At 36.4% G+C, this 19,452-nt stretch overlaps 1 protein-coding gene across 1 annotated transcript in view; it reads right to left on the bottom strand.

Moving 5' to 3' along the window:
* Nucleotides 1-19,452, bottom strand: part of DLG2 (discs large MAGUK scaffold protein 2) — a 780,826-nt gene that overhangs the window by 540,845 nt on the left and 220,529 nt on the right. Inside the window, exon 6 of the mRNA XM_032595102.1 lies at nucleotides 13,238-13,407. Within this exon, the coding sequence (XP_032450993.1) occupies nucleotides 13,238-13,407 (170 nt within the window). The remainder of the gene's footprint in view (nucleotides 1-13,237; nucleotides 13,408-19,452) is intronic.

The following is a 19,452-nucleotide window of genomic DNA, read 5'->3' as shown; positions in this document are numbered from 1 at the left end:
TTCTCCAGATTTACTGGTATCAGCAAGAAGTCTCAGGATTTTGTCAGTCACCAACCTAGTTTCAGGAGGGGAATGGGAGTGGGGAAGGAGAATGGGAGCCTTTCTAAGCCTCTATGCTACTGTTTCTGCCCTTTATCAGTTTTTTAAGAGTATCATATTAAGCTGTGCTTCATTCCTTCTTTCGTCACTGTTAGAAAATAATTTTTTTGTTGTTAGTGATTTTCCTTACGTGTTATTCATTTTGTGAGTTACTGGAGGATAGAATTTCTGAGAACAAATAACATTAATCTGGTCTCATAACCTGGAAACTAGTTCTTTAATAATACATATATTCTGCTGCATGGAAAACTGTGCCTACAGATATTATTATTATTATTATTATTATTATTATTATCATTTTGAAGCATAATTAAAATACAGTGTAATGTTAGGTTCAGATGTAAAATATAATGATTAAAAAACAGGCATTACTTATATTTTTATCTTTTTGTTATTTTTATTCTCAGTCTTTTCTTATATATGTGGGATTCACTTTCATATTTAGGTGAGCTGGGCAATACGTGTCCCTGCCAAATTCCATCCTGTTTCTAATTATCCTTCTATCCATCTATCTACCTTTAGGTCACCTATAATGGACACAAATGAGAAAAGGATGGCTAATATAAGGGATGGTTAAATTACTGTCAAGAATGATATCAACAGGTCTGGATGCTAGGCTCAGTCCAACAATTTTACATTTAATAAAGATAAATCTAAATTTATAAACTTATATAAAAATCAATTATTCTAAAATATAAAATTATATATATATATATATATATATATATATAAGCCAGTAGTTCATATAAAATACTTACATACCCAAATATATAATTTGGATAGAGCCAAAAAAAGAGTCTTAAAAACGAAGTTAATACAACTTTATATTATATTAAATAAACAGAGTATAGAGCTCACATATTAAAACTCTATTCACCATGGGCTGTACATACAAACATATCAACGGATCTCTATATAAATTCTATATATTGTCACTTAGGTGGGATATTGAAAAACTTGAGAAAATTTGTAGGATGCAAACAATAAAATAGAGGGTCTGAAAATCATGATGTATCAAGAATGGTTAATAAGTGAAGGTTCCTTAGTCTAAAGGAAAGAGGCCTAAATTGAGATTTGACAGTGGCCTACAAATAAATGAAGGGGTCTCCTTTGAAGAGTTGTCTGTCATAGCTGGAGAGGGTAGAAATAAGATTAATAGACAATTTCAAAGGAATTACAGATTTCAGCTCAATTTTAGGAGGGGAGGGAAATCCAGTGAATGGGGTAGTCTCCCAAGTAAATAGCTATCACCAGTGTTGGAAGGCTGTTTTTTTCCCAGAGCATTAAAGCAAAAGTTGAAGTCTTGGTCAAGGCTTCCTTGTAAAAACCTGTGTATATATTTATCCGGTGGTACTATAATTATTATATATATGTATATTTCACACACTATACTGGGACCACTGTCTCCCTTGAGGGCATACCATGTCTCTATTTGCAACTTGTAGTCACATAATTAAAAGGTGTTCAATTACTGTCTTGCTAAATACATAAATGAATATATGTTCATTTTGAGAGATTAGAATATTTGACACTTAAGAATTCTTACACATCAATATTATGATTTTTAAAAACTGGTAGGTGCCACATTCAGTTTATTCAAATAAATGGATCTATGAAGGCTAAAATTTCCCATATGACTCAGCTACTCATGAATATTCACAAAATATTTTTGGGTTCCTGTGAAGCACCTGTTGAAGTCTTTCTTCTTAAGATTAATGGCCTATACCAAAGAAATTATATATACTTTCTTCATTCATTACTATAAGGGACTGACTCACTGAGTTAATGTGCCTCATTTGTTTCTTTCTTAGTTTTACTTTTTCCTTCTTCCTAACTTCTCTCTTTTTAGCCTTGACTGATAATTCTCAACTTTTCCTAATATCATCCTTATTGTGCAAATTTCCAACTTTCAGTGGATCCTTGCTAGGATATCAGAACTGGACAAACAATATATATTTCATGTTTACAAATCCCTAAGTTGGCATTTTTTACGGAGTTTAAAAGCAGGGATTTTATTTTTTTATTTTCTATCAACTTTTCTGTAAGGGATAAAGTGTCCAAGGCATCTAGCTGCAATCGAATTATGCTCAGAGATAAAGTCCATGTAGTACAGGCTTTGGCTCACAGCTAATGGCACTTGGAGTCATGGTTCATGAATAAAAAATACCACAATCTTTAATTTTATTGAATCTCAATGTTCCATAGGAGGAGGAGATTTTAATGTATGCTGGTTGATGAGTTAGGGAACCAAAATGGGGACTAGGGGACTAGTCCCCTAGTCAAAATTAGTTAGGGGACTGTGATGAATTTAGCATGAAGCTACTCCCAGACAAAAGAGGACTGTGTTATTGCAATCTAGTCTTGGAATCTGAGAAGGTATTTGGGAGAAAAGCCAAAAACTTCTTTATTTACAGACATTCTTTTGATTCACCATTTTGAACTGCCTAGCTTAACAAATGTTTTTGAAATAAAGTATTGATTGAATGGAGATTATTTTCTTCATGTATTTGCTTCTTAAAAAAGTAAATAAGGAAGAAGAACACTTAAACTTTTTGGGCACTAAGATGTACCCAGGATCTCATTAAATTCTCACAATAACCAAGGCAGCTACTTAATATTCCCATTTAAGAGTTAGATAAAGAAAGGGTTTAAACTAAGGTGCTGTTCAATCCTAATAAAATTGCTTTGCTACTGATCATAAATTGGAAAGATTTATGGTCACATTATTTGCCATGGCAATGCATTTCCTTTGAAAACCTTAAAAAGTGCTATATAGGTAAATATTTACCTCAGCAAATATTCACAGCTAGGTAAACAGTGTGTGCTGTGTGAGTTATAAAACTTTTGAATGTCAAAAAATCAAAGCTACATCTAGTACAATGCATTTTTGAAATCTGCAATTTTCAGGGTAAAATAATTTTGACTTTAAAGATTTTTTAAAGAGCCATTAATCATAAGTATCATTAAACATTCTGAGCTAGATCTAAACAGCAAAGAAGTAAACTAAGAAAAGAACCAGAGGCCACATGTTAGCTTCAAAGGGCAAATGAGAAGAGGGGCATAATTCCTTAATTTCCAAAAGAATTTAGCAAAAGTAATCAATTGTTTTACTCTCCTATAATATCAGAATATACACGACAAAAGTATTATAGTGGCAATATCTGTAGTTTGTTTTTTTCATGAAGAGGTCATTTGCTAGAAGATTTCAGGAGAGAGCTTTTTTACAGATATCATTATGAAGACTGACTAAATACTACCTTAGAGAGACTTCCCAATGCTCAAGGACATACCTTTTATCCAGAAATACGTACAGACTCAAGAAATTCTACAGTAGGTGCTTGGGAACAAGGTGAGCTCATTAAATGTTATTGTCCTTTGTCCAATTAAAAAAAAAGGATTTGTTCTTTTGGGAGACAAAGTGGTAATTTAGGCACAATATATTTCCAAGAAGACTATTTCTCTGGCTTAACACAAATAGGCATTTTTCTCTTTGACTCTGAACATTATATTTCAATAAGAGGTTTCACTACACATACAGTCAAGCAAATCTCCCGGTGTACTCAAGGGAACAATTTTGGTAATTCAAAAGCACTGAAAAAATTTAGCAACAAAAGGAAAATGTAGTGTTTTGAGACCTCATGCCAAACATCTGAATTTGCTATTTGTGTTTATTAAGAATCAAACCATTATTCAGAATAGTCCTTCACCACAGATTGGTCTACCTGCCACTTAGCTCTCAGAGTCCAAGACATTGGCCTAAGTAAAGAGTAAACTTCATTTTGCATTCAGAGATATAACTTGCATATGCATTAAAAATGAATATACATTATAATATATCCCATGGTAAGAAAGGGGGGAATGTATGGTATCCCTTGATGCAATGTATGGTTGGGTGCCAGTCCTCAAAGCAGCTGCATAACCTTTGTGTTCAGTTTTTATCCAGTGGTCTGGTGAACTGCTTGGGTATGAACAGCTCCATTCTGGACATCTGAAAACTTTGCTATCTTAATCATTTCTGAGTTATTGCGGTCAGGTGATAGTAGTCCAAGTTGGTAGAAAACACCATGAGCAAAACTATCCATGGACAGAGGGAATAAAAAGAATGATTTCAGTGTAGGCAATTTCTGTACTATGTGTAAGGATGATGCATTTATTTTCAACTAAAGTCTTAGCTCATTTAAATATTCGATGGAACACTTATTGTATGCACAATACCTGCAGCTCTATGCCTATATACCAAATTCAAGTTATAGAATAATTTACCAAGTAACCATCTCTGAAAACTGTCAGAGAAGTTTCTCACATCAACTCTGAGGAGGTTCACTCCAGCCATATTAGTGTCAGAGAAAGAAGAGACAAGAGCAGATGGAGGAACAAGGACAGATTAGATAAAAATATATTGAGTATGCAGATAAGAGACATGCCAAAAACTTTATTCAGGTTAGATATTTGAGAAATTGTCTGTAATATCAGGTGCGTGCCACATTAATGTTTAACCAAGCTGGACAATAAATCTGTCAAGTAGGCTATTAAGAAAAAATAAAATAAAAATCATCAATAATTTGGAAACTGGTTTTCAATTAATCAGACTCTTAAGCAAAGTGCTAGATGCTTCAAATACTGTTTTGTCCCAATCTCTTGAACAGATCATTACTGTAAAGTATGAAAAAATGGGCCAATGCAAGGGTTTTATTCATAAGGGACTCCTCCTGGCAATAAAATTATTCATCTTCCATCTTGGCCATTCCCTTTTCCGCTTGACATAGTGCTGCGACAGTCATGATCTGTTTTGGACTCCCCTCTGTCTCTCCACCCCAATTCTTCCCACTTACTGCTCAGAGTTTGGTCACAGACTAACTCTAGGGCTTGTACTTTCCTTTTCAGTGTTCACTGAATGCTTTCAATTTGACACAATTTGGGGCAGAAATCATAACTAAGTGTCTTAAGTATTAGAATTAGCAGTTCACTTATCTCCTTAATTTAGGTTGCTGATGTCTATCCTTTCTATACCCTATGGGCTACTTGGATAGCCTGGTAACAAAAGAATGAACACAGAGAAAGGAATAAGGCATTTATTTTAAAGTTTATTTATTTTGACAGAGAGAGAGAGAGAGAGAGAGAGAGAGAGAGCGCTCATGTGTGTGTGTGTGGGGAGGGGTGGGAGTGAAGAGAGAGGGATAGAGAGAATCCCAAGCAGGCTCCATACTGTCAGCCCAGAGTGATGTAGGGCTCAATTCTACGAACCATGAGATCATGACCTGAGCTGAAATAAAGAGTCAGACGCTCAACTGATTGAGCCACAAGGCACCCCAGGAATAAAGCATTTTTGAAGTTCTTAGAAGTGAAAAATTGCTTCTAATTGGATCAATATGGGATAATTTCATGAGTAGGCAAAACTGAACTGGCTTGACTCTTGGGGAATGGCTATGATTTTGACAAGCAATGGTCATAGTGGCAAGGAAAGGCATTCCAAAGGTGGAAATGGGATGAGCAAAGCCCTAAAGGCAGGAGAGTATGGCATGTGTTTAAGAAATTGTACAGAATCTAGCTTCCTTGGATGTGGAGATGCATGAATGACAGAAGTCAGAAGAGAAGGATGAAATGTAATTCTGTCCCTGGAAGAGAGGGAGGACATAGGGGCATGAAGTGCTATGGAAAAAAAATTTAGATTTTTTATCTAGTGGCAATGAACAACTACTAGAAACTTCCAAGCAGGAGAAAGCAATGACTAGAGCTGTGATTTTTATAAGATTTATTTAGGAAGGGAATGTAGCAGGGAGGGAGGGATTGACAATGAAATCTATTGCAGTAGATCAGATAAGGAATAACGAAGATATGAACACCACAATAATGGCAGTGGAGATTTTTAAGGAATAGACATTTCTCTAAAGAAGACATCCAGATGGCCAACAGGCACATGAAAAGATGCTCAACATCACTCCTCATCAGGGAAATACAAATCAAAATGAAACTGAGATATCACCTCACGCCAATAAAAGTGGCTAAAATGAACAAATCAGGAGGCTATAGATGCTGGAGAGGATGTGGAGAAACAGGAACCCTCTTGCACTGTTGGTGGGAATGCAAACTGGTGCAGCCACTCTGGAAAACAGTTTGGAGGTTCCTCAAAAAATTAAAAACAGATCTACGCTATGACCCAGCAATAGCACTGCTAGGAATTTACCCAAGGGGTAAAGGACAAGACTAGCTGTATTGGTGGAAACTTCCAAAGGACACAGTTACTGATTTAATAAAAGTAGTGAAGAGAGAAGAATCAAAATAAAAGGACTCTTAGCTCTTTAAATTGGTGATGAGGATAACCTTTAACTTAGCTGGAGAGGTCAGAAGCTAGAGACGATTGCACTGGTGAAGGGCATGTGGTGAAGTTGGTGCTAAGGAGACATTACGAGGTCAGTTTCAACATGCTTGAAGATATTTCTACACATGGAGTCTACTGAAATATATGCCCATGCTAGGAAAACTAAGGGAAAATATATACATATAAACATATATGGATATGCCACATCATTAACTCAGACCCATTAGAAATAAATTTGTATAGAACTAGAGAGAACACAGCTGCATATACAATATATGTGCATATATATGCTAACACCAATACTTTTGTGTGTGTGAAAGCATATGCATGCAGAAATCTGAGTTATCACACACAAAAAATATATATTGGCTCCATCTGGAATTGCTGAATATTAAGAACTTTTAATTAACTTTTTGAAAATGTTTTTATTTATTTATTTTGAGAGAGAGAGAGAGAGAGGGAGGGAGGGAGAGAGAGAGAGAGAGAGAGAGAGAGAGAGAGAGAGAGAGAGAGAGACAATGAGTGGGGGAGGGGCAGAAAGAGAGAGGGAGAGAGAGAATCCCAAACAGGCTCTGTGCTGTCAGATGTGGGGCTTGATCTCACAAGCTGAAACCATGACCTAAGCTGAGATCAAGAGTGGGATGCTTAACTGACTGAGCCACCCAGGTTCCCCTAATTAACTTTTAATTTATTAAGCCAACAGATAATACTTACTAAAAAACAAGGCTGAATAAAATACTAGAAGAGGCTCTTTTAAAGCACTGGGATGAGTATGTGCTTTGCTTTAATTCAAATTTGGGCCAATTATGATAATAAAGAGTAAAAATAGTATAAACATGTATTTAAAATTTACAATTGTTATGCTGAAAATAACATTATAAATTAGACATTAGAATTGTATCTATTTGCAGATGAATAAGGTGGGGCACAAAGCAGTTAAGACACTTGCTACTTAGAGGTGCCCAGGAGCCTCACAATGCCTATGTGGCTTTTCTAATGACTGAAGTATACACATTATAAATGGTCATTAGTATAATGACTTTTGTAGTCAGGGTATTTAATACTTAATTTTACTTCTTATACAAGACTGAGAGGTACAATCTTCACTGCATTTTTAGTTTATTAGACACCTATATAACTGCTATATATGCATATATGTGTGTGAAAGAAAATAAAACGTATTTTAAAATACTTTTTAAAATAATAAAGAATTATAGAATTTTTTTCACTAGACTCTTTCAGTTTTTATTGAAAAATAAAATGGCTAAAATAAGCAAGCAAATGTACTTTTGGATATTAACAAAGTTATGGCCTTAACATTTTCAGTCTTAGAACTTGGCCTTAAACTAACTGTATAATCCTTAAGCAATAAGAACATCTTAAAAGAAGACATTTCATTTCTTATATAGGTTTAGGCTTCCTTGGCTTAGGCCATAGAAGCAAATAAGTCTGCACATGTTTAATTATACAGCTCGTTAGAAATTACAATTTAGAATGTTCTTGGGAAAGTCACTAGAAAGACTTTTATTGTAAATTGATTTCCTGGGAAACCATATGCCCACTTCAGATTTTGTTCCTTGAATATTTTTGGTTGCTTGACAAATTTAAATGAATTTGCTAATCGCTACTTCCTATACATGATTACCCATTTTTTTTTTTTTCTAAACTGTCCACAAACAGATACCCCAGCTGCTTGCAGTGACCAAATCTATAACTGAGGTTAGGGAAATTATTACATATTGTTTTTTTTAAAATTTTTTTAGCATTTATTCATCTTTGAGAGACAAGAGTGTGAGCAGGGGAGGAACAGAGAGAGAGGGAGACACAGAATCTGAAGCAGGCTCCAGGCTCTGAGCTGTCAGCACAGAGCCTGATGCGGGGCTCGAACTCACAAACTGCGAGATCATGACCTAAGCTGAAGTCGGATGCTCAACCGACCGAGCCACCCAGGTGCCCCAAATTTTTACATATTGTTAATAAAAGACATTCTAAATTATTAGTGCATATTACCCAAATGTTAATTACTAAAATAAATGGCCATAAATCACCCAGTCAGATGATTCTAGTTGTATATTGGGAAGATCAGCACCGCTGAGACAGAATCACATACATCAAAGGTCATTTCAGTATTAGTAATTTGTACAATTATGGAATAAACATAAGGATATGGAATTAGAAAACTATACATTTAACTCTATCACTAATTAGTTTTCAAGGATCCCTTAACATTGCATCGATATACAAAGAAGAAAAAAAAACAAGAAAACCTCAAAAAACATAAACAAACCAAAACCAAAACCAGAACCAATCCCAAAACACTAAGAACCTCTATAAAATATATTATTTTCATTATAACTGTTCAAAAAATAGCTAATGTAGTACCATATTTATGATTTTTATATTAAAGATTATTGATGAAAAGGGAAAAGTGAAGTATTCAGATATTTCCCCAACTCCAGATATTTGACAAGACATAGGGTAAATACAGAATATTAACCTGACAGAGATTTCAGACAGATATTTTCCAGTTCTGCCTCCGTGATCTCCTTTCCAAATGTATCACAAGCATCTCAACATGTCCAAAAGTGAATTCCTGATCTCCCCACAAGGGTTCCTCCCTAGTCTTCCCAATCTCACAAATGGCACCCGAATCCATTCAACTGCTCAATTAGAAAACTGGGCCTCATCCTCAGACATGCCCCACATCTAAGTGCCACTTATCAGTAAGTAGCATCAAGTATACCTCCAACATATAGCTTAACTCCATCCACTGTTCTTTACCTTCACCAAGTAACATCTAACTGATCTCTGCTCCCACTCCTGCTCCTTCAATGCATTTTTTTCACAGCAGCCAAATGATCTTCTCAAAATGACTAATTTGATCATATCACTCCCAAGCTGAAAATTTTGTAATAACTTCTCATTGCACTTGAAATAAAATAACAAATCTTAAAATACAGTCAACAAGGCTGTGCATGATCTGGCCCTCCTAACCTTGACAACATCATTTCATGTCACTCATTATCCTATCATTAAACACCAGTCATGATTGACTTCTTACAGTTCCTAAAAGGTATCAAGATCTTTCCTATTTTAGAACCTTCATACACACATTTTACTTTTGTCTGGAGGCTCTTGTCCACTCTTTTTGTGTCTCTTATTTTTCTTTTTCTTTCAAGGTTTATCTTAAGTGGCACTTCCTTAAAGAAGTCTTCTTTGACCCTTTATTTAACTGGCCACTTTACAATCTTTTACATTCACATTAGCATATTTCCCAATTTACATTATAGGTGTTTTCTAAATCAGGCTTTCATCTCTTTGAGCAAGAACTATTCCTACTTTTTTTATGAATCTCCATTTTCACCCTCTGTGCCAGGAACATAACAAATACTTAATATTCTTTGAATTATTGAAAGACTAATGAAAATATCTAGTTAGCTCTGTATTACACAAACATAATCAAGGCTAGTTAGCCCAGTTGGCAAGAGAGCTGATGCTGACTGTAGAGTGCCTACATGCTCAACGAAGGACAGATAAGGACCTGTGAGCACGTGTCAAATTTTAAATGATCTGGGGTGCCTGGGTGGCTCAGTCAATTAAGCATCCAACTCTTGATTTCGGCTCAGGTCATGATCTCATTGTTTGTGAGATCCAGCCCCGAGTTGTGCTCATGATGACAGCATTGACCCTGCTTGTGATTCTCTCTCTTTCTCCCTCTCTCTCTCCCCCTTTCCTGATCTCTCTCTCTCTCTCTCTCTCAAAATAAATAAATAAACTTAAAAAAAATGTATGCTGTGGTGCCTGGGTGGCTTAGTTGGTTAAGCATCTGACTTCAGCTCACATCATGATCTCGCAGTTTGTGAGTTTAAAACACTTAAAAAAATAAATTTTTAAATGTTCTGGAGCATTTTGGCTCTCCTAGTCAAGTTGAATCATGACACAAGCTCAATAACAGGGCTGATTTCATTTTGCCTTGCATTAAAGTTACTTGAGTTTATGTCTTTTTCTCCTGTGAGAACTTTCTGATTCTTTCATCAGAATCACATCTGATTCATCTTCGTCTTCCCTTTCCACAGTATGAGTCAAACACTGGTAGAAATTAATTTTAAATACATCATCATTCAAAAGGAAAGGACTATAAGGTGCCAAGTGAAGTTAACATGGCAAAGTATCATCACCTTTAGTGCAGAACCTAATTTAATTATTCCATTTGCTGATTCAGCACTTCCAGTATTTTAGGCATTGGGAAAGGCATTAGGAATTTAAACACTGACTAAAACCATGTCTTTTTTTGTATGTCAGTAAATTTTGTATAGAAAAACAAATCTCCATCAGTGACCTCTGTATGGTGACAGTACAAAAATGTATGAGTGACTCAACATAATTTGCACAGGAACAACAGGCCCACAACCCTCTATAGGGATGTGGCAGAAGTCTGCTTTCTGGGATGTAAGGTTAGTTCTAATAGTTTCCTGGTTCTCCACGTCTGAGTAAACCAAACCTATCATTCATATGCCATGCACCTTTGGGTTATTGCCTGGGTATTCTTGGTGGATTATGCTCACCTGTCCCCATTTCCACCTTTCTATGTCCCAGGGCAATCCCTGCCCTACTCCGGGCTCACAGAAGAAAACAATTCAGACTGAGGAAGCCCGCCAGAGGGATTCCTAGTACCAAAGGTAAAGACCCCCAAAATCTGTTCCTGATAAAATTTAAGAGTTTTGGCCATGGATTCCCTAGAACCTTGAACTGCTCTGCTGAGCAGCTGGAGGTCATCTAGTGACTGGGCTAGCAGGAGGCCAGTTAATGGATGCTAATACTTTGCTGAGTGCTTCAAACCGGTATTGGCTTTAGGGCTGTGCTAAATAATTGCTGTTAATTGAATTGTAGAAATACCTACCTGTTACTCATAAATAGTATATATTTTTAATAGAAATAGTGTAATGCTGAAATCATTTATCTTCAAAGCACCTTGCAAATATGATGTTAGTAAATGTGTAGGTTACAAAGTCTTTTCTTTCATACTGTTAGGATGTCCTTGGAACTACAGTAGAGGGGACGCCCATCTTGCCAGCTCAACCCAAAGAAAAGCCCCTAGTAGCGTGCCAGAACGAATGGAGGTCAACCAATCACCAAGCGACAGCACGACCTGATGGGAAAAAGGCCCATCTGGACCTAAACCCGGAACCACTGCAGCTTAAAAACCCCACCCCACCACACCTGGGCGCGACTTCCCTGACTCCTCTCTCTCTCTCTCCCTGAGTCACAGAACCTCGCCTGAGACCTTAGTTCCCGATAAAGCCTTTGACTCCTAAAATTTTTTAGCCTCTGACTCTTATCTTTACCCTGCCTTACGCCTGACCCTAACACATACCACCAGACATTATGGTAAGCAAATGCCTTACTTCCCCCCCACCCCCAGATTTAATTATATGATTTTAACGAATTTGAATTTAGCCCAAGAGTGATCTTTATTTTCATTACATTATCAAGCAATTATAGCAAAGTCTGAGGCCATCTGTAGTAAAGAATACTACAAATAGCATGTATTTATATAGGTAATATTTGTTTGGCAGTCAATGTGGGCCAGCCACTATTCTAAATATTTTACATGCAATGGTTCATCTAATCCTCACATTTCTAGGGGCAAGTACTATTACTATCTGCATTTTGTAGATGAGAAAATTAAGGCTTAGAGAGGTTAAGTGATTTGCTTAAGGTCAAACAACTAGTGAGGTGCTTTGGTAGGTCCTAACCTAGACACTTTGACTCTGCAGGCTGTACTCCACCAGCAAGGTTTAGTTAAATGTTAGATTCTCATAAACCCTGTGGGAACGATACTACCATTATGATCCCAATTTAATAATGAGGGGATTGTTCCAATCAATATCACTCTGCTAGTAAGTGGCTGAACCAGGCTTTTACACTCAGTCCCGTCTGATTCTTGGGTTTGAGATCTTAAATACCACCCACCAGTGCCGTTACTTATTTCCTTTTTAATCCCATTTAAAATTAGAGATTAAGTAGATTTTAAGGGAAATAGAAATAATTACTCAAATAATATACTAACTATCCAGTCATAATATTCTAAAAATATTTAAAATACTGTTAAGCCAATTATTGGATTTTTATAAAATATTTGAAATACTATTAAGCTAATATTAAATGTCATCATTCTGAAGAGAACCCAAATGACTATTCTTAAAAAAAAATTAATATAATGATTCATCTCACTGTTTATGTGATTCCCCAGGGTAACTACAATTACCTCAGGAGATTTGGGAGCCTTTAAAAAAATAAATTTTAACTTACTTTGACTATTTCAAAGATAAAATGTTATGTAGTATTTTTTGAGTATAACACATGAGAGTATTATAAATCAAAACAAATCACAACAGTATTATAAAAATATAATAACTTATTTCAGGATAGACCAGTTTAATCATTACCATTCATATTACTATTTTACTAAATGAAGAGTCACCATTTATATCTTAAAAATTAGAAAGAATTTATATGCCAGCCGAATCATGATGATTCAATAAGATTAAAAATTTATAGAAAAATATAAATGGTTTATATTTATAAGGCCATTGCTTATAAGGACATTCCTACATAAATCTGCCCTTTCTTTCTCTGAGTTCATATTAAGTGTATTGATTTCCTTGACCTTCTGTAAAAACCACTATTGCAGGACTTCAAATGTCTAGGTAAGCACTGAATGTCAGAACATAAAAGAAGAGACTACATCATAGGTGGATTATGGCATAAATTTTAGTCAAATGGTGTCATATTGTGAGTCATTTATGTTTTTATTACCTTTAGGTCCTTTGAACAATTTGATTTCCACGACAGTCTCCAGAATGGGGCGTCTTCTACGCACATACAGCCGGACAATAGAGCCCGCTTCTTTGAGGGCTTCCACGGCCTTACTGTGGGAAACCTCTGACACATCGACCTCGTTCACCCGCAAGATACAATCATTGACCCTGAAAGAAAGGGAAAGAGGCAAAAGTTAGGGGTGGCTAGGAGGATTTCTTTTTTTTTTTTTTAATTTTTTTTTCAACGTTTTTTATTTATTTTTGGGACAGAGAGAGACAGAGCATGAACGGGGGAGGGGCAGAGAGAGAGGGAGACACAGAATCGGAAACAGGCTCCAGGTTCCGAGCCATCAGCCCAGAGCCTGACGCGGGGCTCGAACTCCCGGACCGCGAGATCGTGACCTGGCTGAAGTCAGACGCTTAACCGACTGCGCCACCCAGGCGCCCCAAATTTCTTAAAGAATATTGTCATTGTTAGCTACCCTTAAGAAGTGGGGGAGTGATTTAAGCAATTTTAAAATTTTATATTCAGAAGAAACAACTCAAATGAAATGAAGAACTCCCCAGCCTTCCAGGCATTTCCGAATGGACTGCACTATTGGTCAAACCCCATCTGGGATTCCAGTCCATTGGGACAGGGAGTGCATTGCACATGGTACAGTGAGAAGGGCACATTTGAAGGCCTCTGTCAGTCATGTAATTATTTTGATTGGTTTTAACTGCTTAAAGTGAGGGTTATGATTGCCGTGGTTCTCAGAACTTACTATGGACTATACAGACATAGCAAATGTAACCTTATAGATTAATTTTTCTTGAACTTTTAATTTGCTAGTTATACAGGTAATATGTAGTCATTTCTGAAAATTTGTAAAATGTAACAATGTAGAAAGAAGAAAATATATACATGACCCGATCATCTAAAACAAAAGTGTTAGCTTTCTGGTAAATTATATTCCGGTGTTTTTTCTTTCCCCCTCTAGTTTATAAAGCAGTATTATAGATATTAAAGTTCAAATTTCACAACATTCAAAGAAAATCTCAGATAATCTTTACCTTAGGTATTTACTTTGAAAACCAAGCATTATGGTAAGTTCTGCACTAAACTCTCCTTTTTGCCATTTTCTCTTGGGAGGAATAATTTGACTCTTCTATAAAACTGTCCAATGTTTTATATTTACATGCCCATGGACTTCAAATCTCTTTTATAGTTATGATAATTAGTTTAAATTTTAATAATAGTTAAAAGTGTGAGGTTTGAGACTAGAAAGACTTCCTTCCTTTGTTCTGAATATCCATTCTAGCATTTCCCATCTCACTTTACCACGTTGCTAAGAGTAAAAAATATGGGCCTGCTCTTGCTTGACTTCCCTATCCTGTAACCACCACACATTCAGGTCTCCCTGCAAGGTATACCTGCATTGCATTCAGGTTTCTTCATCTGTACTGTTACCATCCCGGTTGAAGTCAACATCATCTCTCACCAAGATTATTTGTATGGCCTTCTACCTACTCTCCCTGGATCCTCTCTTCTCAATTTTTAATGCATTCTCTACATGGTAGCCAGGGTAAAGCGAACATGATTGGTTGCTTACCAACCTTCCATTCCCATTTCCTTCTTCCCCACAGTGCTTGATGTCTCAGGACATCTATTGCTTAGCAAATAGTTGTTAAAGCAATAAAATAAGAAGCCTAAGTTCATTATTAGGCCTTCCATACCCTAAGTTTGTAAACACTGATAATTAGCCTCTCAGCCTCTATGTTCACATCTATAAATAAATACACTAGTAATATCTACAATAAAGACTTTGGGGGTGATTAAATGAGATAATTTACATGTAAGTCTTTAGCACAGACTATGGTATGTAACCAGCACCTAATAAATGGTTATTGGTAGCACTGAAAATTTTGATTTGTAATATTTTAATTATTAGATACTTTTCATAAACTTGTAGAATAAGACTTACCATCCACATTATAGAAATGAGAATTGTTCCAAGCGGATCAAGTTCTTTGTCTAAAGCTGTCAGCAATTTGGGTAGACATTGGATATGATCTGAGGTATTCCTATTTCAAAAGTTGGGCTCTCTCCTCTCAGGATCACATTCACCTAATGTGATGAACAGTTTCATGTATACTGTGCACATCAATTCAAAATTATAACACGGTAGTGAAAATATGTAAAAAGCATGGGAAGAATTTTTCTATCATTTTTTCCCATAACTCTTCTATATGTGTTTGGGGAGCTGAGTTATAGAGACTCTTGTCTCAATGACAACCCTGATTAACCCCAAAATTCTGAGGTGTAACATTGCACTTATTAAGATTCAGTCATGTCATTTCATCATAACAGATGCTATGGCTTTAATAGGTTTGCACATACATTTCCTCTCTGCCAAAAAAAAAAAAAAAGGAAAAAAGGAAAATTACCAATTAAAATAGTTTTGAGAATGTAGGCAACACGGGTGCCAGCCGCCCTACAGCAGCTGGTCCTTTGAGAGTGGATAATTTTGTCATCTCATGATAATGCAAACACATAGTGTTTACCATCATCCTATGCTCAGAATATTAATCGTATCTTAAAACACTGCTTTCCATAGGAGGGAGGGGCTGGCATTTAAAAAAAATTCTAGATGCTCTATCTATTCAAACTGTACTAAATTTTTCCTTTTGTATATAGTGGAATCCTTAATTGTCAATTGCTGGGGTGAGGAAATCATAGCCTAAATTAGATGTTTTTTTTTTCCTGAACATGTGGAGGAAGTAGGCAACTTTAGTGCAGTGAAAAGAGCATCAGAGTAGCCTTCAGAACACTTGGATTTGAGTCCCAGCTGGGTGACCATGGTCAAGTCGCTTCATCTCTTTGAACCTCAGTCTCCATGAAAAGAAAGTAAGTGTGCCCAGAGTTAATGGTAGAGTAAACAGACAGACAGTGCACATGGGCGTATGTGTGACCTGTAGTATACAGTACATATGAGAGCTGCCGCTATTGATCAGTGAGTCAACGATGCTGTGCTCAAGGACTTACTGAAAGGTGAACAAGATGGATATGGAAATTTTTTAGAGAGAGGCCCTGCTATGTGCCATATCATTCTAGTCACTTCATTTATTTACTGGTACTTAACCCCAACCACTTATGAAATATTGATTCTCATTTTACAGACAATGAAATTTACTGACAAGGTCACAGTGTTGTTGAGGGCAGGGACATCATTCCCAACCTGGTTTTGCCCTTTTCTGAAGCCTATGCTGATACCAAGTTCCCAGAATTGATTGTTGTAAATTAAAAAAAAACAAAAAGTGTGTGAGGGGCAGAGTTTATATATTCAAATTCTCAAAATATAGAGGAATGAATATCAAGGAAAACTAGGGCACCCAACTTCCCTTCTTCCCCAGCATTTGAAATAGCATCTGGCTAGAGAGTCATAGCTATTTAAAATTAATTTGCTTTTACTACTAGTAGATAACCTTTGTGAGTAAAGCCACCACTTGCATTCATTTTGAAACATACACATATCATTAACTTCAAATTCAAGTAATGCTTTGTCCAAATAAAAAGTACAGTTTTTATCACATTTCTGGTATGTGTTAGAAAACATTTCCTCCCCACTCTACTCATGTAAATGAGTTGATGGTTTCATTTTTTCAGCGCTTGTTGTTTCAAATATAAGTCTACAATATTCATTTCGTGAAATGAAACTGTCCAAGATTGAAAGGCTAATTTTAATATTTTTCCTGTCTCATTTTCTTTGGAATTCTGGTGCATATCCTTGCAGAAAATGTCTTAGAAATAAACAGAACATTTCATCATTAACATGTCAACAGAATCACACCTAAATTTTCCATTAAGCAATTAAGTATTCTGGAATATGATATAGGATCACTGAAAAGCAAACTAATACCTGAAAAATTACGTTCCAGTTTAAGGATACAATTGAAATAACATGTGTTACTTACTCTTTCATAGGTATTAAAATGATGTTCTGTTGTAAAATGAGCTTAGTGACTTTATACATTTGTTTTAGAATGTCAGTTCCTTAACAATGGTCACCAAATGCTTGTGTTAAAAGTAAAAATTCCTGTTCATTATGCATTTAAAAATACTGAAAGGAAAGATAAGTTTTTAGCTCTTGTTCCTTGTGGATGTAGATAGAGATTAAAGATTTTTTTTAATGTTTATTTATTTGTTTTTGAAAGAGACAGAGTGTGAGTGGGGGAGGGGCAGAGAGAGAGAGAGGATCCAAAGCTGGCTCCTGTGTTGCAGACACAAAGCCTGATGCAGGGCTCCATGTAGGGCTCAAACTCATGAACTGTGAGATCATGACCTGATCAAGTCAGATGCTTAACCAACTGAGCCACCCAGGTGCACCGAGATTACTGATGTTTTAAAAAGCATATTTCTACTTTTGTGTTTCTTCCCAAGTTCTATAATGGACATATATCACAGCAGAGAATCTATGAGCAATGGGCTTGGGGGCCTTGCCACACTCTGATCCACCTGGGTCATGTCCCAGCTCTAGAACTTAGGAGCTATGTGGCTTTGGGCAAGTCACATGACATCTCAAAGGCTCAATTTCTTCATCTGGAAATAGGGATAATAAGATTGCTGCATGGATTTAGATGAATAGTACTGTGAATTGTACAGCGCCTGACAAACAGTAAGGTATTATACTCATGAAAAAGGGATAAGCGATTTGCCTAAGAAATGTAAGAAGTGATTATAGTGGAGGAAAGAAGCTACAAAAGGTAGAGGAAGGGACAGAACTACAGTCAAGATACTGAAAATGTTTTTGAAAATTTTTATGAGAAAGGGAGGAAGAAATAAGATGAATAGGGTTTGGGGGGATGAAAAATGTGAAACTAACAGTTTTCAGTAAGTCTTATTTTATGAAATGTAATGTAATTCCCCTTTAATTTTACTCCTCAGCTGCCCCCAAGAAAATAGTTGTTTTGATACAACCTATATCTTTATGGAAACTGTGGTGAAAGCTTCTAAAGATCAGCACTTGGCAGATTTCCCACCACCTTGTGCCTCTCTGTCCTTGCCCCACTCCACACGTCTAATGATACCCAGTCATACACAGACCCTCGCAAGACTTGATTCAAAAGTATGTTTTAAGTCACAGAGTCTGAAACTTAACTTTGCAGCAGCTATTTTTTTTTTAAGTTTATTTTGAGGGAGAGAGAGCATGCACACACATGAGTGGGGGTGGTGGGGTGGGGGACAGGGAGAGAGAAAGAGAAAGAGAGAGAGAGAGGGAGAGAGAAAGAATCCCAAGCAGGTTCTGCACTGTCATTGAGGAGCCTGACTTGGGGCTTGAACTCAGGAAACGTGAGATCATGACCTGAGTCAAAATTGAGTTGTAAGCTTAACCAGCTGAGCCACCCCGGTTCCCCAGCTATTGGTTTTCAAGGGGTATTACTGAATTGGCTTATTCTTTATTGTCTCCACTTACTATTACCTTTTTTGGTCTAATAGATAAATTAATTACAGACCAAAGGGCCACACCATGAAGGAACCTGATCAATGTTTAATGTGTTGAAGGAAATATAATAAAACACTATCAAATGGAGAACCCTAGCTAGGGAACTATACTATATACACCTAAAGAGGACAATTGATTACTTAAACTCAGAATCTGTTTAAAAGGGATGACTCCACAGATTTCATGTAAACTATAAGGAAACCAGAAAAGCTCTGAAGGTTAAGGTAACAAAAAGGTCTTATTTTTCTTTTATTCCTAGAATCATTAAAGGTAGGTTAAGAACAAAATAATACTCAAAACTTTACTTTAAAAAAGACGGGAACTTTATGCCAGCAAAAAGAAAAATAAATACCACACACACACACACACACACACACACACACACACACACACACCCAGGCTGATCTGAATGGCTTCAAATCATTATGACCTTTCCTGAATTTACTTAGTTGTATCTGTCTGCTCTCCTCCTGCACCCTTTTATGAAGTGCACATGAGTGCCTGCTGAAAATCCTAAAAATCCACCATCAACTAAAATTAATGAAATTCTCACCTTAAAAATTCAACTATTGGGGTGCCTGGGTGGTTCAGTTGGTTAATCAACTGACTCTTGATTTTGGCACAGGTCATGATCTCACGGTTTGTGGGTTTGAGCCCCATGTTGGGCTCTATGCTAAAAGCCTGGAGCCTGGTTCAGATTCTCTCTCTCTCTCTCTCTCTCTCTCTCTTT

The sequence above is a fragment of the Lynx canadensis genome, chromosome D1 (genome assembly GCF_007474595.2).
Source record: "Lynx canadensis isolate LIC74 chromosome D1, mLynCan4.pri.v2, whole genome shotgun sequence".
NCBI lineage: Eukaryota > Metazoa > Chordata > Mammalia > Carnivora > Felidae > Lynx > Lynx canadensis.
Note: the sequence above shows the minus strand (reverse complement) of the source record. Positions and strands in the feature narration are given on the sequence as shown.